This window comes from Triticum urartu, chromosome 7A (assembly GCF_056163025.1).
Source record: "Triticum urartu cultivar PI428250 chromosome 7A, HENAU_Tu73, whole genome shotgun sequence".
Classification (NCBI taxonomy): domain Eukaryota; kingdom Viridiplantae; phylum Streptophyta; class Magnoliopsida; order Poales; family Poaceae; genus Triticum; species Triticum urartu.
The window spans coordinates 297,700,302-297,711,219 of NC_141879.1; the positions used below are offsets into that span (position 1 = coordinate 297,700,302).

General features: G+C 45.6%; 1 protein-coding gene across 1 annotated transcript; it reads right to left on the reverse strand.

Moving 5' to 3' along the window:
• Positions 1–1,504: 1,504 nt before the first annotated feature.
• LOC125522971 (cytochrome P450 78A9-like) lies at positions 1,505–3,691 on the reverse strand. The gene is made up of 2 exons (XM_048688014.2): positions 2,618–3,691; positions 1,505–2,479 (listed from the first exon to the last, which is right to left on the reverse strand). The coding sequence occupies exons 1-2, from the start codon at positions 3,617–3,619 to the stop codon at positions 1,832–1,834; spliced, it is 1,650 nt and encodes a 549-aa protein (XP_048543971.1). The 5' UTR covers positions 3,620–3,691; the 3' UTR covers positions 1,505–1,831.
• Between the last annotated feature and the right edge of the window lie 7,227 nt (positions 3,692–10,918).

A 10,918-nucleotide genomic window follows, 5' to 3' on the forward strand; every position in this document is an offset into this window, starting at 1 on the left:
GGCGCCTCCACCGGTCGCTCTTCCGGAGCGGTCGCAGGTCGCGCTTGGAGTTTAGCGACCGCCACCGAGAGCTGATCCACGCGCCTCTCCAGATCGGGCCGCCACTGGCCCAGGTCGTCCAGCTTGGTGGTGTGGGAGCGGATGTCGGAGTGGATCGCTTCGAGGGAATTGTTGAGCTTGTCGAAGTACTCCTTGAAGAAAGGATCCATGGCGCTGAGTCGATCCTTGATCGATTTCTGCGCCCTTGTCTCGATCAGATGCGCCAGGGTGTGGATCGAAAGGCTCTGAATACCAGATGTAAGCAACCCAGAGATATATTGCACGATCTAGTAGCCCTTCTCGCGAATTCAGGTAGCAATTAGAGATTACAAGTCTGGATACAAACAAGAATTGGGGGAAGAGGGAGGAAGGGAAGAGAGCCGCCGCCGGGTTCGTGTCGTGATCCACTGGATACCTAACCCCAGCGGAGAGGGTGCGTAAAGTAGTTGGCAGCATCACACCCACTCAGGGCCGCTGACGTTTCTGTTGGGCCGCTTCTGTCTGATGGGCCGAGCTACAGGCGAGGCCGGTCCGTTGCTGGGTGCTGGTGTTGGGCTGCTTGTGGCCTTAACAACCTCTCAGGTGTTATTCTTGTGTACTGTAGCGACATCGTTTTCTTGACTTCGTCAGCGGCACGACAAGCAACAACCGAGCGATCCTGTGATCCGTGATCCATCGATCTTGATGCGCAGCCTGATACAGTAACATAATTTAATTATTAACCTGCAGGACTGTGATAGGCAATGATTGAGGCCGGCAAACTATTTCTTTTTGAACTGTGCTTCCGACCAGTCAGATGGTGCTATCTCACGAGACGCATATATACAAACAATAAGAGAATAAACAGGAATGTACACAAGCGTTCCCTAGTTACTCAACACTGTCTTTTATTGAAAACATGTGGTAGGTTCAACTTGTTAGATATAGTTCCTTAGAATTAACTTAACACATGATCTTAATCTCATAATTAGAACACCTCGTATGCAAAATGGCAGTGACTAACCGTGATTGGCAAGGACCAGTAGAAGATAGCCCATGGTTGCACCTAGGGGTCTTCGGCAGTGAAGACATGGCCGGGGAAGAAGGGCAGCACCACCTGGATGACGTAGATGGCAGGGAGCGCCGATGGCATGGCCCTCGTGCCATCCGTTGGTGAAGATGCAGCAACTAGTCCAGGAGCCCGCCAGCAGGAAGCCATCGGCACTGATGTGGCGGCCGGTGGTGGTAGACGGCTTTCTAACCTTTTAGCGTTTCTTTTTGTGGATCGGTGGTTAGGAGTCTATATATTGGGTCTAGCCCGTATATCTCAACTATGCAAAAGTGCACGTTCTCTTCTTGTATAGCACGGTGAATAGCGCTAAGGAGCTAGGGACTGAAACTGAACGTTAGTTTTGGCATACCCCTGATCAAAGCACAAAAGTGGGAAAAGACTCCCCCTATTCTCTCGGTCAATAACAACGTGTGATCAATTCTAACACAACTGATACTTGCATTACGATAATATTTTTACATAAGCAGTACATCTCTAGACAGCAAATAGGAGGCACAAGAAAACTGTCACACTCACCTCCTGATAGTAGTTCATAACTACTCGTAATTAAACATCGCAAAAAAAAAACTACATAATTAAACATCTACCCAGCTAAGAACAGTAAGGACAGCAGTACACGTACAAGGACCGGACCTATTGTAGTAGCAGGTACATTTCCAAAGCGGGACGCTACATTACCATAGTACACAAAAAGAAGAGGCCCACGTACGTCTACCCGGCCCGCATGGTGCAGCCACGTCATCACACAGCACGCCTCGGCCTCAGCCTTGCCTCCAGCGGAGCTGCCATCTCACACGACAGCCTCAGCACCTCAGACAGGTCTACGCCACCTGGCCTGTTGGACGCCGGCGGCGTCCACTCGAACTCATGCAGCAGCGTGGCAACCCAGAATCCAATGGTGGCGATCGCGAGTGACTTGCCGGGGCAGCTCCGCCTGCCTGACCCGAACGGCGCGAGCCTGAGATCGGAACCCGTTACAAAGAACTCAGCCCCGGCGGCGGCGTGGTCCGACGATGGTCCGGCGAGGAACCGTTCTGGCTTGAACACCGCCGGCTTGTCCCACACGGCTGGGTCGTGGGTTATGGCCCACATGTTGACCATGGCAGTGGTCCCCGCGGGGACGAGTAACCCACCTACGTGGACGTCCGACGTGGCAAGCCGCGCCCACGATAGCAGTGGGCCTGGTGGGTGAAGGCGCAGGACCTCCTTGACCACGGCCTGGAGAAAGACGAGCGAGCCGGCGTCCGACTCAGTCACGGCCCGGTTCGGCCCGACAACCCGGTCCAGCTCCTCATGGACCCTTGCCTGCACGTCCTGGTGCAGCACCAGCCGGGCCAGCACCCATTCGATCACCACTGCCACGGTGTCGGTGCCACGAAAGATCATCTCCTGCAACCCACACAGAAAACATTTCTCGTCATTTCAAAAGAAAAAGAAAACATTTCTCGTTATGAGCAAGCTAATTATCCGGCACATGCATAAAAAAAAAGGGTCCATTCATGTTTTCCATTTAAACGGTGAACATACCCAGAGAACGGCGATCATGTCGGCGTCGGAGAGTTTGTCGCCGCCCTGGAGGGAGAGCAGAACGTCGGTGAAGTCTACCACGGCGTCGTTCCGGGCGGCACGGTGCTCGTCGATGATCCTGCCGACGAAGCGGTTCACGCGGGGGACGAGGGCGGAGCACCTGGACCGGATCTTCTGCAGGTCGAAGCGTGCGAGCCACGGGAGGTGGTCGGACCAATTGAGCTGGCCGAGCAGGTCGTAGCCTTCGTCGACAAGGCTCTTCAGCTCCGCCGCCTCCCCGCTCCCCGCCTCGTCCAGCTCGTACCCCCGGCCAAAAACGGACCACATCACGTTGTGCAGCGACGCGCGTTTCAGGAACCGCCGCGCCTCAACGTGCTTGACGCCAGCGCCGCCGACGGGCCTCATGGCATCCACCATCTGGCGCGCGATCACTGCGCGCTGCGCGGCGGAGGCGGCCACCTGCCGCGGAGAGAAGAGGTGCGAGGACGACACCCGGCGGAGCGTGCGCCAGTAGGCGCCGTAGGGGGCGAACCCGATGGCGCGATGGAACATAAGCCCGTATGCGGACTCCTTGACCGGCCGGTCGGCGAACGCCGGGCTAGCCAGCAGCTCTCTCGCCACGTCAGGGTCGGCGGTCACCACCACCCGGGTCTCCCCCATGGAGAAGGCCATGAGCCGCCGGCGCCTGACGTTTCCCGACGCCGCCGCCGCGAGCTTCCGGTGCGCGAGGCCAGTCATGAGGCCCATGCTGCCGATCACGGGGAAGCCCCGTGGCCCCGCGATACGGGCCTCGCCAATGCCCAGACCCTTGCTCGTCCACCAATACCTCCCCCACGCCGCACCACCCTGAGACGCCCAGTGCAGGAGCGACGTGACGACCAAGACGGCGAGCAGAACGGCAACAAAGCCTACCACGCGGTAAGGCTCGCCGTCGCCGTTGGCGCAGCATTTGGCGGCGAGGGAAACGTACAGCAGCCAGCCGCACTCCTCGGATGGAGCCATGTCAACGTACGTGCACGTACTTTTTCCCTCGTTCTCGCGCTGAGGCCGAATGGGAAGAACACTAGGAGCCCAAATGAAAGGACGGATTGTTGTTCGCAGCTGGAAAGTCAAGTGCAGTTTGAGTTTGGGAGGACGAGACCGCGGGGCACCGCCTTTTATAGCGGCCGAGTCCATGTAAAGTGATGGTATCTCAGTGTCTAAGGCTGGTGGTAATGGAAGTATCATATACTAGTGTCATATATCTTTCTAATGCATAGTATCGTATATTAGTATCATGTAATAGCATAACATTTATTATAATACGATATCATGATATGATACTCAATTCTCTCTTTCTTTATTTAATTTTATAACATTCATTAAAATTCCTTAATTGGCATGCATGATATTGACTATGATCTATCATTACAATCAGCATAAGTAAGATAAATGATTCTTTCTTTTAAACCCCATCCATATATTGATTAAATAACAAGAGTCTTACAATCAAAGAAAAAGCATGTCCTATCTTAATTAAGAGATGGTTCTTTATTAGTAATTGTCTCACCACATATTTACAGATATTTTTTGTTATAAAAAATAAGATGAAGAAATAACTCATTGTACAGTATCTTTTATTGTTTTCTAACGGATACCTGATACTTAATATAAGATAATCTTATTAACTGCTAATACATGTCTAATGTGTGCTTGCCGTGTGCCTGTGTGGCTAAGGCTGCAAGAAAAGCTCGAGGGCTCGTAAATGGTTCAAAATTGACTCGAAAAGAAATAAACAGTGGGTAACTACTATATGTAGCCCGGTCGAGCAGCTTGACGCAACATTGGCTTGCTTGATACCTTGATTAAATATAATTATATTAAGTATTCCTGGTATGTATTAAAAAACAGGTGAATTTATAATTATATATGTCATGTATGATTTTTCTCGATTTTATCTACTAGCAGAACATAAAAGCTTTATTGACAACAAGTTAGGCTTTAATAGCCGTGTGTTAAAACATCCTATTATTTTCTCTAAAGCTTAAGAATAGACACACCTTCATTTTACTTTCTTGCCAGTTCATCCATGATCTCTGATCTATTATTTTTAAATCCTTATTTGAGAGGGAATAAGTCAATCTATCTTTAAAAAAATTTATCATTTTGATTGGAATAATATTTTTTAGTGGGTTCTTATGTTGTGTTGTGGCCTTTTTTGTTCCAAATGTTCCTCTAAATTATTATTAGAAGAAAAAACTTATTTGGCTCTAAACCCGCTTGAGATAGTTACAAACAGAGCATGAGCTACTTTTTCTATAACTTGATCTTATGTTTCGTTGAAATTTCAGTATAATTTGAGCTGAGCACTAATACAACTCATTTGAACTCGACTTGTCTACAACCCTATATATGGCTCGTGAGGGCATCTCCAATGCTATCCCCTAAACAGACATAGTATCTGTCTGCGTTCGCGTCCGCGAATAGTGATATGGAAGCCGGCCATCCAACCCTATCATCAAACGCCCAAACACATTGCAAATATAATTTGGTCAAACTAGACAAATTTCATGCAAACCAGATGATTATTTAAATCAAACCAAACTCATGGCATTTTTAATATATTTTATTAAGCAAAAATAACGTAACATTTTGTAAACCTAGTGTAAATCTTTGCCGACCATGGAGGCGTCCCAGTTCCACGTCTTGTCTTCCCATGTCTGGCGAGATCAACATCTTTGCCGGCCATGGAGGCGTCCCTGTTCCACGTCTTGTCTTCCCCATGTCTGGTGAGCTCAGCAGCCGTGAGCTCCGAGAAGTGAACATGCGAATCGCCAACAAGGGGAAGGGTAGGACATGGGGCACAGAGCTGCCCTGCATGGGAAGTGAGATATGCCAACATCCATGTTTGTCCTCCTACTCTTCCTCGTTGGAGTCAGCCGTGTGAACGTCGCCCGGTAGAGTGAGGTCCACGATCCACATGGACGGGCACACCTCGTCATCGTCGTAGCCCGACACGAACCGCGCGGACGACACGGAGCTGCCCACATCCCCATTCACGACCCCCTACACCTGCATCGCCTCCGCGTCCAAGACCGCGTTGCAGCCGACACGAACGCTGCTGCACATTGCCTCGTAAAGCGCTCGTTTTTGCTCAACGAAGTTGAGGTCCTCCGCTAGCGAACTCGCCATATATTTGCCCTTTCCACCAGCCGGATACGCAAAGAGGGCATGGTTGTAGCGCCGGTCCTCTTGCGCGGGCCGAAACACTGAAACCGGCTGCTTCTCCACCATGACATTGTTAATTTGTGTACACGCCTGTTCTACGGTGAAGTCGGCATGGATTGGCATGGACGCGGTGTCGACTCATTGTGAGACACCTTGGTCCACATGTGTGTAGGCGATTTGATGGTCGGCGAAGATGCCCTAGTCCCACTAAACTACTCCCTCCAATCTTCTTACTTTGTGTATTAAATTTGTGTCAAGTCAAACTTTGCAAATTTTAATCAGATATATATTTAAAAATAGCAACATCTACAATACCCAATATGTATTTCATGAAACTACATTTCATAATGAATATAACAATATTGATTCGCCATTGTGAATGTTGATAGTAAAAACAAGTGTGGTTAAAGTAGTTGGGGCAAAAGTTATATGCAGACTAAAAAGTGTTTGAGTGAAAAATAAAGAACGAAAGAGTTTGAATGAAAGATGATCCGTCAGTCTTTATTGATGATAGAAGTGGGCTATTTATACCCAGGCGGAAGTATACATGGTGCTTGGCGGTCAAGTAAACACATAATTACTTGAGAGTCAAGAAATTACATAGTTGCCTTGAGAGTCAAGAAAGTACATGGTTGCTTGAGAACTAAGCAACCTATCTAACAATTAACTTAATCCTAATTAGCTTAATTGTAAGCAACTATTCTATTCTTAACACTCCCCCTTGTACAACGCCTCTTCTTTGGTATATCCATCATCTTGACAAATTCTTTGAATAATCTTGACCATCTCCTCCAAAAACCCTGTGGGAAAAATATGAGAAGAATAATGCAGATATGTTGCTAAAACTCCTTTAAACCCAGTGGGAAAAATAATAAGAAGAAAATGATGCAACATATAATGATTATTGTCTCTTGATAACTCATATGAGAAAAACCTTTCAAGAAGGAGAAAACTCATTGATGAGTTTAGAGAACAATTAATATGTCTTGAGTACTTTCTTTAAAAATCTCGATAGGGAAAATAGAAAGTATGACGTATGATCTTTGATAAGATATTGCCTCACTAAAAACCATTATGAGAAACTTTTATAGAAAACTCATAAGGGAAAAGAGTGTGATATGATGCGCCATTGAAAACTCCTTTATAACCTGGTGGGAAAATATAAGGAGAAAATGATATGACATATACGTGAACTTGTGTTTATATTGTCTCATTAAAAACCTTCATGAGAAACCATTAGGGAAAACTCATGAAGGGAAAAAGAATACAATATATGCAATCTTAGGATTGTTAATAGGTTATAGATTTGGGAAATTACTCCCCCTGAACTTTGCAAACCTGGAGAATGTGTAATACAAATTCCATTGATATGATCATGACATTATGACTAATCTGTAAGATTTTCAAAGTATGTTGTTTGCATGTTGTTTCCTCACTTTTTATAATTCATGAGGATAAGTAATTTTCGAGCAATGTACTTTATGATATTGCTCTTCATATAACCTGTAGGTATTGAGTAACACAAGTGGTAGCATCTTGATAAATCAAGTTATGTGATTCTGATGAATCTCAACCACATGATTTTGAGTGTGGTTAATCATTTTGCTAAGCCATGCATATATTGTAATGCTTTTAGATAAAGCGATTATGTCAGAATGATAACTGGAAATAGCCATTAAAGCCCATTTATATGACTTCCATATGAAGGCTATTCCAGCAAATTTAGTCATTGATATGGTATTGTTGGGATCAAAGAAAGAGCCAATATTATTATATCATATCATGGCCATATCTTGTATTTCCTGATGGAAATATCCAAGATTTATTGTGAGCTTGAGATATAAGCTGATATTTCCTATATCAACCATATACCTTTTGTTGGGGTTTACACTCTGAACAAAGATAGCAAATATAGTGCCAGGCCTGGCGTAGTTTGCAATTATATGAGTGCTTTGACATTAGTGAGATATAGAACTTCAGGTCCTGATATCACTTCATTAAAACCCCTAGGTATGAATGGATTTGTACCCTATCAGGGGTAGTATGACCATATTACATGTCTTTTATTGATATGATATATCCACATTGAACTTCTCGTATATGTTTTGGATATATGCAGACTGATATATGTATTCTTGAGAGAATGCTGAAGTTGTAAGCTTAAGCTAAATTTGGTTGAATCCAAATTTTTCGTCTTGAGATGATTTTATGCATTTTTAGGTCTTGTACATACATTGATGACGAAATCATCGATATACACTGAGGTGATGTAAGAAAATCAAATTTGTGATTTCACTACTAAAACACATAAACAATCATCACTAGAGTAATCCTTTTGAAGAAGGAACTCATTTAGTCGGTAGTACCATATGATTTTTGACTATTTTGAGCCATAGAGTGACTTCTGAAGTTTTACACAAAAACATGTTGCGATTTGTCTTTGGATTCGGAATTGTAAGCCCTTCAGGGACTATAATATAGGTATCCGAAATGAGTGATCCATATGAGTATGTAGTTACTGCATCCATTAACTGCATGGATATTGTTATTTTTTATTGCCAATGATATTTAGTATCGAAACATAATTCCACTCATACCAAGAGGGTATGTTACATCATAATTGATGTCGGGTCTCTGCGTGAACCCTTTGAAGGAAATATGCCCTAGAGGCAATAATAAAGTTATTATTTATTTCCTTATTTCATGATAAATGTTTATTATTCATGCTAGAATTGTATTAACCGGAAACATAATACTTGTGTGAATACATAGACAAACTAAACGTCACTAGTATGCCTCTACTTGACTAGCTCGTTGATCGAAGATGGTTATGTTTCCTAACCATAGACATGTGTTGTCATTTGATTAACGGGATCACATCATTAGGAGAATGATGTGATTGACATGACCCATTCCAATAGCTTAGCACCCGATCGTTTAGTATGTTGCTATTGCTTTCTTCATGACTTATACATGTTCCTGGGACTATGAGATTATGCAACTCCCGTTTGCCGAAGGAACACTTTGTGTGCTACCAAACGTCACAACGTAACTGGGTGATTATAAAGGAGCTCTACAGGTGTCTCCAAAGGTACATGTTGGGTTGGAGTATTTTGAGATTAGGATTTGTCACTCCGTTTGTCGGAGAGGTATCTCTGGGCCCTCTCGGTAATGCACATCACATAAGCCTTGCAAGCATTGCAACTAATGAGTTAGTTGCGAGATGATGTATTACGAAACGAGTAAAGAGACTTGCCGGTAATGAGATTGAACTAGGTATTGAGATACCGACGATCGAATCTCGGGCAAGTAACATACCGATGACAAAGGGAACAACGTATGTTGTTATGCGGTCTGACCGATAAAGATCTTCGTAGAATATGTGGGAGCCAATATGAGCATCCAGGTTCCGCTATTGGTTATTGACCGGAGATGTGTCTCGGTCATGTCTACATTGTTCTCGAACCCGTAGGGTCCGCACGCTTAAGGTTTCGATGACAGTTATATTATGAGTTTATGAGTTTTGATGTAACGAAGGAGTTCGGAGTCCCGGATGAGATCAGGGACATGACGAGGAGTCTCAAAATGGTCGAGACGTAAAGATCGATATATTGGACGACTATATTCGGACATCGGAAAGGAGTTACGGGAATACGAGGAAGAAGCAATGGGCCTTAATGGGCCTTAGTGGAAAGGACAAGGAGGTGGCGCGCGCCCCTCCCAAGCCCAGTCCGAATTGGACAAGGGGTTTGGGGCGCGGCCCCTCTCTCCCTTCCTTCCCCTCTTCCCCCCTTTCCCCCCTTCTCCTAGTTGTACTAGGAAAGGAGGAAACCTACTCCAACTAGGAGTAGGAATCCTACTCCCTGGCGCGCCCCTCCTAGGGCCGGCCTCCTCCCCCTTGCTCATTTATATACGGGGGCAGGGGGCACCCCATAGACACACAAGTTGATCTACGTGATCATATTCTTAGCCGTGTGCGGTGCCCCATTCCACCATAATCCTCGATAATATTGTAGCGGTGCTTAGGCGAAGCCCTACGACGGTAGTACATCAAGATCGTCACCACGCCGTCGTGCTGACGGAACTCTACCCCGACACTTTGCTGGATCGGAGTCCGGGGATCGTCATTGAGCTGAATGTGTGCTAGAACTCAGAGGTGCCGTAGTTTCGGTGCTTGATCGGTCGGGCCGTGAAGACGTATGACTATATCAACCGCGTTGTGCTAACGCTTCCGCTGTCGGTCTACAAGGGTACGTAGATCACACTCTCCCCTCTCATTGCTATGCATCACCATGATCTTATGTGTGCGTAGGAAAATTTTAAAATTACTATGTTCCCCAATAGTGGTATCAGAGCCTAGGTTTTATGCGTTGATGTTATATGCATGAGTAGAACACAAGTGAGTTGTGGGCGATATAAGTCATACTGCTTACCAGCATGTCATACTTTGGTTCGGCGGTATTGTTGGACGAAGCGGCCCGGACCGACATTACGCGTACGCTTACGCGAGACCGGTTCTCCCGACGTGCTTTGCACAAAGGTGGCTAGCGGGTGATAGTTTCTCCAACTTTAGTTGAACCGAGTGTGGCTACGCCCGGTCCTTGCAAAGGTTAAAACAGCACCAACTTGACAAACTATCGTTGTGGTTTTGATGCGTAGGTAAGATTGGTTCTTGCTTAAGCCCGTAGCAGCCACGTAAAACTTGCAACAACAAAGTAGAGGACATCTAACTTGTTTTTGCAGGGCATGTTGTGATGTGATATGGTCAAGACGTGATGAAATATAAGTTGTTGTATGATATGATCATATTTTGTTGAAGTTATCGGCAACTGGCAAAATCCTTATGGTTGTCTCTCTATTGCATAAGATGTAAGCGCCCAATAATTGCTTTACTTTATCACTATGCGATTGCAATAGTTGCAAGAGCAATTGTTGGCGAGACGACCACGTGATGACACATTGATATAGATCAAGATGATGGAGATCATGGTGTCATGCCGGTGACGATAGAGATCATGACAGTACTTTGGAGATGGAAATCAAAGGCGCAAGATGATGATGGCCATATCATGTCACATATTTTGATTGCATATG

What these genes read in the sequence shown, in the direction of transcription:
- LOC125522971 (XM_048688014.2), bottom strand. Translation starts at nt 3,619, where the DNA reads ATGGCTCCATCCGAGGAGTGCGGCTGGCTGCTGTACGTTTCCCTCGCC. An exon ending in ACATGATCGCCGTTCTCTGG is followed by an intron (nt 2,480 to 2,617) that starts GTATGTTCACCG and finishes TGTGGGTTGCAG; the next exon opens with GAGATGATCTTTCGTGGCAC.